This window comes from Rhamphochromis longiceps, linkage group LG11 (genome assembly GCF_057381845.1).
Source record: "Rhamphochromis longiceps isolate RC_006_pf linkage group LG11, R_longiceps_female_GT1.1, whole genome shotgun sequence".
In the NCBI taxonomy this organism is placed as follows: Eukaryota; Metazoa; Chordata; class Actinopteri; order Cichliformes; family Cichlidae; genus Rhamphochromis; species Rhamphochromis longiceps.
In genome coordinates, this window is record NC_140567.1 from 16473568 (window position 1) to 16489207 (window position 15640).

General features: G+C 43.2%; 1 protein-coding gene across 5 annotated transcripts in view; it reads right to left on the reverse strand.

Moving 5' to 3' along the window:
• The window catches only part of plecb (plectin b), a 130234-nt gene that overhangs the window by 87983 nt on the left and 26611 nt on the right, over positions 1 to 15640 (reverse strand). The window contains exon 1 of one of the 5 annotated variants that reach the window (XM_085422506.1): positions 2943 to 3224. The exons of 3 other annotated variants lie outside the window; for them this stretch is intronic. In XM_085422506.1, the coding sequence (XP_085278632.1) occupies positions 2943 to 2988 (46 nt within the window). In that variant the 5' untranslated portion in view covers positions 2989 to 3224. Of the gene's footprint in view, positions 1 to 2942; positions 3225 to 15640 lie in introns of those variants that run through there. One more of the 5 variants, XM_085422507.1, reaches the window with a different exon arrangement.

Sequence of the window (15640 nt, forward strand, 5' to 3'; positions counted from 1 at the left end):
CATTTATTGATAATGTAGCAGCATGCTAGGCCAGAGTCTGTGGGTTGGGAAAGGCCTCACTGTGGATCGGTGGCAACTACCAGGTTTGGCAGATCCCCAAGGAAAGCATATGCTGGGTGGTTGTGAGCATATTTCGAATAAAGTTTGATGAGTCCACAGTCCCTCTCAGTAAGTCTGGTCAATTTTTCTTCTTATATTTCTGTTTTTTTTTTCAGTTTTCATGCCTAAATTCAAAGACAGTATTTGTAGCAGTGACTACTACAGAGTGAGCGTGCATGTCTACCTTAATTATCATGATGTCTAAAATCGTTAGTATGTAAATTTTACGGTCTTTAGAGGTGTATAAGAGGAAAACACATTAAACAAGCGTCAACACAGAAAACGAGCAGAGACCACAGAGAGTCAGTGACTTCTCGCAACGGGAGAAGAGACTGTGGGCAATGTGAACTGGGTGTCCTGAGTTAAACTTTCAGCTTCTAGATGAATGTCTGAAGTATGCTGGCATATGAAGCGAGGTAAATACATTAGAGGGTAACCTAGGCAACCAGACCCTGGAATGTCCAACAAGTGAATCGCTTCCTGTGTAGACATTCCTTTTATGGCTGGCATATATTTGTTATACACTACACTTCTATAAGCGTTTGCTTGTGTTTTTTAGCAACTAAAACAGCATTGCAATATGTTTCCTGGTAACAACGGCAGTACATTTAGCTGTTTCATAACCTGCTGAGGTTAACCATGCCACCCACCCAATCTGATACTTGACAGCTGGCAACCCTGTAAAGTCACGCTACTACCAATTCATACAGAACTGCATATCCGCTTGAAAAGCCAGACAGAGCAGTGCAACTGCACGCACAGTGTTCTGGTTTTATGGAATTCAACTCATTACCTATTCTTGCAAGATCTGACCCCAAAAGAAATACAATACAACCCAAAACAAAAGAGACAAGACTTGAAAAGAATTTATCAGAGCAGGAGACAGCCCTACGGCTCTCATCCTCATAAGCACACATAGTCTGTGGCTATGTGTCATGAAGTAAAACGGGGGAATTTATGGCTGCATGACTCCTTCAGGAAATGCAAACTAAGGCCGAAATCAATCTAGAGATGAGATGGAGAGACTCAGACGCGCAGAGAGAGAAAGCCTACCGTTGAGATCACATTAATCACACTGCCTGAACCTATGACAGCTTCTTGGAATTGTAGCTCTCATTTGCACTGATCTCTCCTGGTAGCGTACTGTGCATGAACGGGCCTGTTTTCTATGCAGCAGTGTGACATTACTGTTCCAAGTGTCTCAATGCCACAGATAAAAAAGTCTGATGATTGAGCGTCACACACTGAGGTACTCTGTCCACATAAGTGGAAGCAATTTCTGCATTGCAGCGGGATCCAGTAGTTTCTTATTAGTGTGACTGTGTGAAAGCTCACACAGGCCGTCTAAAGAAAGAACCAAAGTGTCAGACAGTGGCACAGCTGTAATTACAAAAGGATTTATTATGGGAGAAGCTGAAAGAGCTGAGAGCTGGGAAGAATGTGTAAAGCTCTGATCATACATACTGTTGGTAATTTGGTAAAATCATGCTTAAAGACACTTCCTATAAAAAACTTGAACAGGAGAGGGATGTCTAGAACCATTCCTGTTTTTCATTAGATATAATTAGATATATTTTTTTAGTCAGCATGGTGCTCCTTTTACAACAGAAAATCAATGCTGAACACCTCAGTCCCCTACCATTTTTTCCAACCCTAACAGCTTGAAACAAATGAAAACATAAAACATAAACTCTAAAGAAGAAAAGCAAACTGCTAGAATTCTGCATTTTGCATTTGTTCTGCATACAAAAATATTCATACACTGTTTCTATTTGCCACCACATCAGGCCAGGCAGCACTCATGTTTGTTTGAACTGCCTCTCTTGTGGTTGTGCTCTAGTTTTCATCCAAGCCTATAAAGAAAAAAGACTGTGTTCTAAGCAAATAAACAGAAGGTGACTTACTGCACCTATCTGTCTGCTATTAGCCTGTCTAATGAAGCATTTACGTATATAAAGCCCTGTTTAAAGACAGATAAGAAATGCACTTGTTTTTCAGGTTATACTTAACATGCTGAGCTAAGAAGTTGCAAAACTCTTCTCTATTATCTTTCTGGTCACTGTCTTCCTCTTCATTGTTACTATCAGTTTACCAAGCATATGGCCATTCATAGTTTACGCTAACTCTAAGTCATTCATCAACAGAAACTACACGCAGCACGTGTGAATAACTGGTTCAGAAAGGTAAAACCTGACAGGTCGCATGCTGAAATGATGCAACTATGAAAGATTTACTGTGATGGAAGGAAGCAAACACTGAAAACAAGCAAGAAGCATGGCGAAAGAAAAGGTGGACAACATTCCTCGTATTCCCTGGTTTGCGTGATAGTCAAAGAATGCTGTGCTACATTTTCCATCACTCTTTCACGGAGCTACTGTACAAAAATAAAGCCCAGCCTGTGTAATCATTAAGCACAGTTTCACCATTAATTTTAGATAAGCCAAGAAAATGGATATTCCAGGTTTGCATAGAGGGTTTGCATGGCAAATGTGAGGTCCAAGTGTGTCTATCAAAATACCAGCCTGCTTTACTCCTTCAGTATTTATCTGTTTAACAGACGGTGAAACAATGGCACACATTTTGGAGCACAGACAGGCAGATATTAAAACAGCCGAACACAGGTAAGATTATTATAACGGTAAAATGGTATCTCTCAGTTTAAAATACAATTGTGAGCGGCTAGTTAAACATGCCTGAGCTTCCACTGCTTTTCAAACAATGACACCCCTCCCTTCCTATAGATAGACTGATACAATCAAATGTGACCCTCATTCTTTGCTGCCTGGTATGTTAGCCTGTCGATAGGCACTTTTTCTGTAAATCAAAAACTGAATGTTAAATACCTTTTAGAGACGTAATCTCATTCTGGATAGACCTAGGGTTGCTCATTGTCACTGTTAGGCCTCCTTTTGAATGGTGATGATAACAGATACTGGCAATGCTGATGCTGATTCAAGAGCTTGGACTCCTTCCCCTCAAATGACGACAGGACCAATGGTGTCTCTGACTAAATTCCTGTGACTGACGTCTGAGTAGTACAGAGTCTTTTCTGGCTTACTTTGATCACTTTGCTCTTGCTACTGCAGGTCTGCTGACCGGGACTCTCCTCTGTTTTGGTTCCTGTGACACACCATGTGCATGCACACACACTCATTTACACACACGCACAAACATCCTGTGTGTGCCGGCATCTGTTCGTGCAAAACCCCTCCCTTGGCCCCTCCTTTTCTTCCTCCACCTTCTCTTTTGCCCAAGACTGGGTGAAGAATCTGCCACAAAGACTTTGGTCACAAACCAGCGAATCGTGACACAGAGTAGAGTATCTATCAATCAGCCTGCTCCAAAAGATTGACATTAGGAAGTAGTTTGTACAGATGATACAGACAAGAGAGCAGGAGTAGAAGCAAGTGAACGTTTAACATGTATATGCGTGTGCATGCCCATGTAGTGACACAGAATCCCAGCACCACCCCCAGATCCCTGTAGTAATTCCCAAGTTTAGCCAGTGCTCACTCAGAGCATCCACAAATACATAAGAGGATAAAACAGCTCTTGCTCTAAATCCTAAACAAACTAGCTTTGTACTAATTGCACATGTAGCAGCTGTATGAAAACAAGGGTTTTTCTGTGAGCGTAACGCTCCAGCAACACACTGTAGCTGGAGTACAAAGGAATATTCTTCTGAAATAGATGGGAAAGTATTTTACAAGTTGTGTAATTTTAGCAGAACAAAGAAACATAAATCTGGAATTTTAAGTCACCAAAAACTACTAAAATTACTGTGACTGTGAGTAAACTTCTTCTTTTTTAATCACCAGGGGGCAGTCAAAAACAGTCATGTTAGAAAATAGTTGTTATTGTTTATTAAGGAACAATTTCCGGAGCTAAAATAAAATGAGGCCATTGCAGGAAACGCTAACAGACTGCAGGGGCCACAAAAGGCTGGCTTCAAAGGAGAGTCAATCCCCACCCACTCCCATGTTAAGCTTCACAGCATAAAAAAAGATGAAAAAGCATATTTTAGACGCTGGTACAAAAAAACCAAAAAAACCCAAACAGTTTTGGTCCCTATCGAAAGTTTTTTTTATACCTTTTATGATCTGGATTAACGCATATCATGGGAATTTGGATTTCTAATAAATCTTTTGTAAAATCGTATTATTTAACCAATAATAGTTAAATGTGTGATATGTTCATGCAAAGTTTCATTTAGATTGTCCAACCCTTTAAGGAGGAGATGAAGTATGTATACATGCAAACCTATATATAGCAATTACTGTAAAGATGGTCATCCAAGAAGTTTGTGAGGGAAATTTTAATATTTTATTTTGTTTCTTAGCCCCAGCCAGCAGACATGTGTGTCCGTGGCACCTTTACAGTTTGTGGATGTAGCTGCTAACTAAGCTAGCTAGCGTTAGCGGATAACTTTGCACTCCACCCTCTTGTCCAGATATTTCCGGCTCCAAAAAACTGACTTGACAGCAACTAAAACACCGAAGCTCCTAAAACCAATGGGTGAAATTGTGGTAACTACGTCCATCTTTTATACGGTCTTCTGAAAAACTCCTTCTAGGGCAGGGGTCGGCAACCTGCGGCTCCGGAGCCACATGCAGCTCTTTAGTCCTTATTGGTTTGTGAAAATAAATTAGAAGTATTTAGCTGAAGTGTATTTTATTTATATTAGTTCTTTTTTAACTTGTAGTTCTAAATTGGAAGATTATTGTGATATTGAAATACAAAAAAATATATATTCTATAATTTTTTTCATCACTCAAAATAAGCGTCACACTCGCGGAAGCCGGTATACCCGCCGAAACGCCATGCATATATCGAGACTTTCAACCCCAAGTAGGCCAATTATGGCACTTCGGATCCACATTATGTCAGCAGCTATTCTCCAACGTGAACTATGTTAAAAACAAACACCGCTCACGCCTCACAGATGACAGCTTACAGTCCTGCGTAAAGATGAAAGTGACTCCGTATAGCCCCGATTTGCAGACGCTGTGCGCAGAGGTTCAGGAGCAGAAGTCCCATTGTAAACATATCACGGCAGACCCGATGATGTTTCCATGAACATGCTTTTCAGCATCTACCACTTTTCACACACAGTTGCTGTACGCATACAGCCGGCTGTAGCTTTTCAGCTCACAGCCCGACACACACCAACACAACAGCATAGATGGCACAGACGTTAAGGCGGCGAGGCGTGATTGCGGGTGCGCTCAGGTACGTCCGCCTCACCTGCAGCAGCGCTGCAGGCCACGCCCCGCCACACACATTAACCAGGTAAAATACATATTTAGGCAGAATTTTGTAAATATTTTTTTCTTTTTAGCAGCATAGTGCTTTTTTCCAATTATTTTTAAAAGCCAGGTCAAGGCTCCAAAAAGCCCAAAGGCGATATAAGGGTGGCGGCTCACAGCAGTTTTTGTTTGCTACATGGATCATTTTAGTTCCTTTTGTTATATTTCTTTAAGAGTTCAAAATGTGTTAATTACATAAATAAAATGTAATTTTCTCTGTAGGACTTCATGGATTTCACAAGCAACACACCTTAGTTGTTCACACAAAGCATAAAGGTAAAAAACAACGTATACAGTGTTATCTTCATTTTAGATGTCAAAAAGTATTTGCGGCTCCCAGAGTTTTCTTTTGCGTGGAAACCAGGTCCAAATGGCTCTTTGGGTGTTAAAGGTTGCTGAGCCCTGTGCTAGGGTAAAGACTTTCACGTACCCTGAGTGTAGGTCCCCATTAGCAAAATTTGCTCTTTCATACCTGTTTACCTTAAAGAAAATGTATTTGATTAGCTAAGTACATTAAAACTCTAATCTAATTTGTAAAGTAAGAAAAAAAACAGAGCCCTCCCAGTATGACAAGCTAGGCTAGGAAAAAAATGAAATAGCTGAAGTGCTTTCAAAACTGCCCAATTTATAAAAAACAAATACAAATCCTGGCTACCTTATCCATGTAAACTGAAGTTGTTTGCCCAGCATGCTAAAGCTTGCACCACAGGAAGAGGAATGATTACTGGATGTGCTATTTCATATCTGCAGGCACTCTAAAAATGCAATAAACCTGTGTTTTCTCCTTCAGTGGGCACAAGCAACAGAGACACAGCACAAGCAAAAAATAACAGCTGCTAGTCTGCCAAATTGAGGAAAACAAAAAGCAAAAGACACTCCCAGTGCTATGTCCCAAATCAAACATCTACTTCCCCAAACATAATGAACTCACAGTATTAATAACTTCCTAAAATCTGCTGAAAAGCTTTAATATCAGAATGAAACTGATGAGAGACTAACTTGGCTAAGTCACTACATAATCAGTGCCTCATGCGACTAAATCAATAGCAATCCTTAGTCAATAAACCGCATTGACTTCTGTCGTAAGCTTAAACATCAACTACTAAAGAAGCCCTGCCGATACCCAGTAGAACAGGCTGTGGTAAAAGCCACAGGAAATGGACTGGCGTTTACCAAAGAGAAATTAAACAAAATAAATGATGGCAAATCAATCCACCCACTAGTAATCAGTTAGCCTCCATCTCCACTCAGACAGTGGGTGGCCTTGTTGCAGTGCTATTATTTGATTCAGCTCTTGTATGGCCTCTTGCACATAATAAAGGACGTCTGGAGGAAATGACTGACACATTTTTGGCAGCAGGGGAAATGGGAGTCTTGCTGTTCTTTACTGTCAAGGAGAATTCAATCATCTGTGTATATTCGAGTGTGTGTGTTTTTTCAGAGTGTGTTCAAGAGTGTGCAGCTCTTGGAAGCAGTTGAAGGAGATTTCGGAGTACTCCTAGAGAATTTGTTTCCATACTTGTCTTACAAGAAAAAAGACCCATGCAAGCATGTTTTGTGAATTTACAGAAGGGCACAGCTGAGTGTTTCTTGCGTATAAAGTGTTTGACTGCTTGCTTTGGCTGACATCAGTAGCGCTCTGGATCTGTGCCCATCAAACTCTTTCCACTCCCATCACTTGTGACTATGACATGTTCCCTTAAGAAAAGCCAGGCATTGCAACTGAAGGATGTTTACAAGGACCTTTAAACAGAAGACCCTATACTTCTAGGTATACATACTAATACACCAATCAGCTTTCCACCTATTCATCTTTTTTCTTAACCACTTATACAACTTATGGTTGTGGGTGGGCTAGAATATATTCCAGCTGACACAATGAAAGGTGCAGTAGATCCTTGATGGGGTTCTGACGAAGACCAGGGAAACTCCACACAGAAAGGCACAGTATATGCTTTGCTATGCTTCTGTCAATGAGATTAACAGGGATTTTGTTTTGTTGTTTTTTTACATTTGGTGACTGACTGCAAGTAGTTGCTGTGATCAGCTGGTCAGCAAGAGGTCAAATGTGCAATACCTCCAACTTCCAGGGCACAAGAAGGTGATTGCACTGGTCACCTGGCTGGAGGTCCAGCTCAGAGTCACTGCAATTATCCACAGAGAGGTTTGCAGTCTAATTTATAAACAGCAAACAGTCAATACGTCCTAGTCAGACTGAGTCAGGCTGCACCGATGAGCATGACCCAGCTCATCAGTGCAGCCTGTTTTTGCACTAGTTGCAATGGGCAACCATGTCAAAGTTAATATGGATTAAATTAATCCACAGCTGCACTCAAATAAGCTGCGAAAGAGTTATTTGTTACAGTTATGAAACCTTTAGTTTTTAAAACAAGTAACATTAAAGTTAAACATAAATATTGCACACATTGTGACAATACGAAAGGAACGAAGATACTCTAAGAGTAAGAGTAAGAGTACAAGAGGTGATTGGTATTCACACCAACATTTTATAGGTTCTTCCTCCAATAAGTTTCATAATACTCGGCTTCATAGTTTTGGCAAACTCTTGGTGACAGACACAACATCAGGATAGTTAGCTTAGTACAAGTAGGAGCAAAAAAAAAAAAGGACGTGCTAGCCAGAATCAAAATATGTTGTATTTCTAGACAGATGAGAATACATGAAGTTCTTTTCTTAGTTTGAAACCTCACCATCACTGTGAAGATGTCAGATCCACATCTAATCAAAGTAAGCTAACTACTAGCAGTAACTACACATTTGTCCTAAAATTCTAAGAGAAAGCATATTTCTTAGACTAATGTCTACACCTCCACGCCATGCTGCCTGCATTTAAGCTTAGCTACAATATTTTAAGTCAGAACATAATCTTGATTAAGTTCAGAAAATAAACCAGAAAATGAGCAAAAAGTGTTTGTGTGTTACCAGTATGATTAAAAATGAGCCAGAGGTTTGTAGTCAGGTTGAAGATTTTGTTATATTAAATCTAGAAAACATTGTCTAAGGCTGTTGTCTAAGAAATACCTGCTTTGAACTTTAACTAAATACAATACATAAAAGCATAAAACACATACTGTTCAGAGGTTCAAGCATCTTAAAATCCTGTTAAGTATTTAGTTCCTGGCATTTGGATCAGTGCAGTTTCCTATGTTATATTTTCAAATATTTTAGAGAAATGTAAAAAAAGAAAAAAGGCCTGCAGCTGCTCATGCGGTTACAAACTAGAACAAATACAGGCTACAATGTCAAACGCACACTCTTCAGCTTTTCAAGGTTACACAGGGATGAATCTCTCAGCCCCTAGCAGTGTTTCATAACTCGTTTCGAAAAGGAATGAGAGTTATGAGGAGCAGGGCTTTTGTAATGTCTAGGCAGAGCTCCTGTTCAGTTTGTGCTGCTCTGGCTTTAGAAGTATCCTGCCAAGCTACACGAGCATTTATTAGCCACAGGACAGCCTGTAAATTGCTAAGATTTATTTGTCAAGGCCTGGTAAGGGAAATTTCTCTTGACCTTTCGCTAACAGTCACAGTCACTTGTTGGCTTTATCTGTCCATCTGTGATGAGTTTATCATTGCAATGCATGCCTTCCAGATTACTTCCGCTGCCTTTAAACCTTTCCTTTTTCAGAAGAGCTGGAGACAACGATTTAAAGAACTACTTAAGACCACAGTAATAGTAATACAATACAGTTGCTTTTAAATAGCTTTTGGTCAAGTAACTGCTGACACTCTGAGACTGGTCAAACAATAAATCATATCACATCACACAGACACACACAGACTGGCCATTGTGGTCATAAAAAGCTGTGTAAAGCTGCCTTCAAATGGATCTTGTGATAGATGTCATGGAAGGCAAGTCGTTGGTGTTACGCTGGATCACCTCTGCTGCTGGACCAGGCATCACACGACATATTTGTCTCAAACTACAACTACAGCCAAAGTTACTTTGCCACAGATGATGCTGTAAGACAAACAACTCTGGCCCCAAAGTCACATAAATGATAGGGCATTATCTACCTTTATATATACTGAAATTCCTTGTGTGCTCTATTAGGAAGGGCAATCTGCCAAATCAAATGTTCTTGTAAATAAGGGAACAGCCAAAAGAAGCTTTCAGGACTGAAATGTTCATTTTTATGTTGTTGGTTGGTTTTTTTTTTTCAATTTTACATCCTTTGAAAAATTAGCTTCAGTGGCTTCTGCTATTTCTGAAAACATTCATAACCCCGAGCTTTCAAAATATTTTCATTTCTGAGGTCATAAAAGTTCTCATGAAGATGATAAAGATGATCCTGTCCAAAGACCTCATAAATATTACTTTTTTCTGCCATGGCATTTCTGCTATACATTTAATGTTTTCAGTATCCTGAAAATCTCATATAGACCAAAGTCACCTCGAATGATCACTAATGGAAAATATTTCCTCTGAACCAATAGGATTACATTTGATTGTGCTACATAAATGTTTACTATAGGTAAAGACTTTTGTGCTTGCTCCATGAGCAATAAGCTACAAAAACACAACAGACAGCTTTGCCTCCCCTGTAGTGATGCAGTTGAAATTTCATTGCTGATCAGGTTAAGCAAACACTTGTTTCTCAGCAACAAAATTAGGTGCAACTGTGTGGCTACAAAGCAGCACGTGGACAGCTGTTTTTCAGTGATACCACTTTGATAGTTTGTTTATTTCCTATGTGGCCTCTTATTGTTCCATACAACTTTACCAACCACAATTTTTTTTTCTTTTTTTGTGTCCCGTTTGGATCTTTAGCCATCAGAATTGTTGTGTTAAGGCCAAGAAAGATGCCAAGCGGATTTATTTTACCAAGTGGATCATCATGGCCTTGCCATATTGGTCCATTTGATTGACCTTTATTATAATTATGAATTTATTTTATTTTCAGTTGCTACAAACGGGACAGACATGACTGGGGGATAGGACAGGGAGAAAGAATGAAAGAAAGAGAGGGAGAGAAAGAAAACCAAAGGGGAGAAGAGACGATGAGAAGGGGGGGAAGGAAGAAAAAAAAAACAAACAAAAAAAACAAAACACCTGGGTCACCTGTATGGAGAAAAAAAACAGAAGAGAAAGCAAACAACAAAGAGCAACATAATAAAAAAAAATGGCACCATCACAATAAACTAGCTAGCAGTAGATATCAGTAGATACTAAATAATAAACGATATTGTGCAGCACGCAAGATAGACAGCGCACAATGTGCTTTGAGGCAGCAGCAAAGAAAGCTGTAGTCCGCGTCTGTGAATACCCGTGTGTGCATACCTGTGTGGATCAGCATGCTTGCATTCCAAAGGTTTCTCCATGTAACGATCTGCTAGGGAGTGTGGGGGGGCCACAGCCCCGTCCTCCAGGGTATGAAGCAGGTATGGAGGAGATCAAAACTCCAGACATCCAGAGGCCCCCAGAACACAAGAGACCAAGGAAGACCAACAGAGGGGCAGCCGCGCCACTGTCCCAGAAAGAGCTGAGGAGAGTCCCAGATGAGGGCTCACTCAGCAGCCGCGGAGCAGAAGCCAGGGGGAGTTGCAGTGACGCGCCCGTGAGCTCCGCCGGCAGCCAGCTGTGCCTGAGTGACCGAGCCCCAGGCCGAGAGGCCGGGGGCACCCCACCTCCAAAGTGGCCCGAGCGAGCCCCAGGCTCCAGGCCCCAATAAGCGGCCGCCAAGGAGTGAGCCGGTGTGTACCCGGACGCCCACCCCCAGACACAAAGAACCACCAACGCACCGACACCTGAGGGAGTCCGCCACTGGCAGGGGAAGTGGTGGTGGGTGGAGATAGGCCTCCAAACCTTGGAGGGCCTGAGATGTCCCCAGAGAGGTGGCGTCTGATACCCAACCTGACATATAGACACAGACATACAGGCACACACAGACACAAACATCCATTCCCACCCTCATGCTCTCATATGCACTCACTCCACACTCAACCAACGTGGAGACAGACATAAAGAGACGCTGTACACACGATCACACTCCCCAAGCGTACTCTACAAACCGGGTCTAGGTACCCTTGCCCCTGGAGGGGGGAACTGCACCCAGACCCAGGTGGTGTTACCCTTTTCCCTGCGGTGGGGAGAGGCAGACCGCCCCGACTCCGCAGCAGCAGGGAGGCCCCACACTCCAGACCGCAGTCGGACGGCCAACTCCTCCTAGCCCCCCCGCTCCAGCAGGCCGCAGAGAACGGGGGTGAGAGAAGACTCCAAACCTCCCTCCACCCGCTCATTGTAGTGTTGATGCATGTGTGTTCTAAGGTGCAATTAAAACCCAGGAGGGCTTGGAGCTACCTGCCAGAGAGCAGCAGGTAAGCGCATGGTCCCTCCTGCTAGCCCTCAATGTCTACGTGTATTCAAAATTGAGAGGTGGGCAACGACGCCAGGGGTGAGGTGTACACCCTGATGGTAATGGTAGCCTCCTCTGCACCCTGGTGACATACCCCTACTCCAAGGCCCTGCATGTGTGGGTGGTTGTGGTGGAGCGGGAAGAGGGAGGCAACTGGAGATGGGGAGGGAAGGAAGGGAGGGGCAGGTGACCCCTCCCTGGGGTCAGCTCCCCCGCTGACCCCAGTAGGCACTCCCATACTCCGCGACCCGCCAGGGAAAGGGGGCCCAGGCCCATCCAGACCGGGGCCCAGCGCAGCAGCGCTCCCCGGCCCCACAGAGCCCGGGACAGTCCACCCAACCCCACCACAGAGAAAACTGCACCCACCCCACCATCCACTCATCTTCCAGACTACATGAGACAATAGACGCCCAGGCTGAGATCTTCCTCCACCTCTCCTGTATCTCCCCCTCCTGCAGAGAGTTCCTGAGGAGAGGAAAGCTCCTGCAAGGTGTGACAATCTCCCCCACCAGTTGAAGAGCCCCCCAGGCGGCTCGACGCACCGGCGGCACCCTGCGCCAGGGATGGGCCCCCATGCACCCACCCGCCCACAACCCCGGCAACACACAAAACAAGACCCAAGGCCCCGAGGCCCGGCCCGGGCCCCAGCCCAGAGACGGAGCGCCCCCAGAACCTCACGCCCATCCCGGACCCACCCAGGGGCAGACAGGCTACCAGGTCAGTAACCCACGTCCGTCAGCACAGACCCTCCCCTAGCCCCGCTGCACGCAGCCACGAGGAAACAGTCACCCGAGAGCCAAAAGAGCCCCCAACCGGACATGACCGCTACCCCGGGTTGAGCCCCCCAAGGAAGATGCCTCCGGGGAACCCCCCGACGCCCTAAGCCTGTCCCTACCCCCACACCAATCACAACAGTGAAGGCGGGACCAAACTATGACCCCCCACCCCCACTAGGTGATGGAGCTGATCAAAGGAGCCCAGAGCAATTGATCTGATGTGGTGGCAGAGGCTGTATCAAGACTAATGTAATCTAATAGATAATTTCTATATTGGTTAGAATTAAGATTATTTTTATTTTTCCAGTTCATGAGGACTGTTTTCTTGGCTATGCATAGGGCAGTGAAAACCATATGGGCGATATTCTTTTCTGAAGTGACATTATCTAAGCTGCCCAACAAACACACTAAGGGGGAAATTGGAATGTTACATTTCAGACACTTTGATAAGTCTTCACATATCTCGCGCCAAAACTTCTGCACTGGTGGACAGAACCAAAGAGCGTGAATGTAATTGTCTGGTGTATTGCCCTGACAGTGTGAGCAGTTGTTGGAAGATGTAAAGCCCATCTTGAACATCCGATGACCTGTATAGTGCACTCTATGTAGTATTTTGTATTGTATTAATTGCAGACTGGGATTTTTAATCAATTTAAAGGTTTTTAAGCATACCTGAGACCAGAAGTTTTGGTCTAAGCTGACTGATAAATCTGCTTCCCACTTTGCAATAGGAAGGGATATTGATTCATCTAATTTAAAAAGTGTTCCGTACATTTTAGATAATAATTTGGGGGATTTAAGAGTAAGGAAATGTGCCGCACTTGGTGGTGTTTGTAATTCAACTTGACTGAGGTTAAATTTCTGTTTTACTCTGGATTTAATTTGTTGATATTCTAAAAATCTTTTCTTGTTGATCCCATATTGTGCAACTAGTCTGTCAAATGGAATAAATTCTGTTCCCTCTAATATATGTTCTAAGTATTTAATTCCTTTACAACTCCATTCTGGGAAATTAATCATATTATTGTTTTGTAATATGTCAGGGTTATTCCAGATAGGTGTACGTTTGCATGGGATTAATGAAGACTCCGTTATTTTTAGAAACTCCCACCATGCTGTCAGAGAGAAGCTGATGTTGATACTTTTAAAGCATTCATGTCTTTTGATGTTTGAGCTAATAAATGGTAGGTCTGAAATCTCTAGATCCTTGCATAGTGCCTGTTCAACATCTAGCCAGGGCTCATCTAAGAAGGTATGTTTTGACCATTCTGAGATGAACTGAAGCCTGTTGGCTAAGAAGTATTGGTGAAAATTAGGCAGATCTAATCCTCCTCTAACCAACCACAATTTTTGATACTTTCACCCTTTGAGTGTTTCAAAGTCCCGCTGGCTCTCAGCTCTGCTGCTCCACCGACATCAGACCGGTAGCCCTGCTGTGGACAATCCAGACAAAACATTCCTACTGTCTGAGGTCACCCAGCCACTCAGACCTCCGGCCCAATGTACCGGCTTAGAGCACAAGGCAGCAGTCAGCAGGAGACCGGGCTCCCCATCAAGAGAGATCGCCCGCGTGTTTGTCTGTGATAAAATAGTTAAGCCAATGGACTGAACCTGACAAAACACAGCCTGTCAACAGTGCCAGTGTGATCTCAGCAGATTTTGTTTTCCATAGTTTATCACAAGTTTCCTGTTATTTTAATTTGATTAAAAACCATCTCATCATTATTTTTTTGTGATTTCACAGGCTATGTATATAACGCAGGAAAATGCATATACGGGAGGTTTTCTTTTTATCATTAATGTTGACAGGCAAACAGCAAGCAGCCTGCAAATGTCTTCAGGGAGGGTGATTTTTCCTACCATACTGCTACACACAAGACTCCTGAGGAATTCTAAGAATTGAGACAACACGACCTTAAAAACAAGGCAGCTAAAGACCAGAGATCAGCTCTCGTGTGGACCTTCGGCTGCAGCAGGTGGCTCCCTTTATAATTTTCTACCTTCTTGAGATTTGGAAATATGATTGATGGAGAGGCGAGCACAAGAACGTTATCTCTGAGTCACATTCTATTTACAGAAAGGAGGAAAAGAGGGAGTCATTTAAATGAAAAAGTATAAGTGGTTGACATGGAGCAAAATGGGTCCCCAAAGGTCTCCCCCTGCCCCCCCACTCCACCCCACCCACGCTCTGACTCACTGGCTTCCACTGAGATTCACTATGCTGGAACTGGACTAAGTAGCGTCACTGGAGCGATGCAGTCATTTTAGCTTTGTTTAAACGAACCCATCAGCTATTGAGACAGAGGACATTAATCCAAAGCCTGGAATCCACACACTGATCTCCACTCTGGAATACAATCTCCGCTATTTCAGCTACTGTTCCTGATGTCAACCCAAAGCTTTTTTTAAAATCCTTGGGGATTTCCTTAAAAGTCCATTTGTCAGCTTTTTTGATCATCAGGTCTGTTGTTATGAGAACAATGATCCACCAGGGGCTGTGCTTACTCTGTAAAGCCATGATGCAGTCAGCCAACATAAGCAGAGAAGCAACAGTGGGGGAAACAATATCTAGCTCTAGGATATTAATACCGTGACACATATGTTTCTCTCCAAACAATGTGAGTATAAATTGGCTCATGCATCATGTCGGTGAATTGGCAGAAACAGCCTTTTTAAAGGCCAAAAATTAAAACCAGAGGCCTGCTGCAACAACAGGTCCCACCTTACACGCCGCTTCATCTAAACAAATTGCTGCCAAGCGTGAACCCAACCACGACTGATCGATGCTTAGTGAGAGGAGAGAGAATCCAATCCTCCTCTCCCCTTACCCTCTACTTTATCTGCCTCTTAATTTCTGCTTGTGAAAACTGATTTGTCTTTCAGCACTTTGTCTCTCTCCTTCCTGTCCTGCTGCTCTCCCACACTCTCAGAGTGCCTCATCATCTTTTTCTGTCTTCACCACACATGACAGGGAGTTTCTGCTTGAGGCATCTCTCTGGCTACTGCCCGTAATGCTCCTTTCCCAGGATGGATGGTGGGACTTTCGCCGCATGTCTGACAGATTTAAATCGATTCGTCCAGAGCCG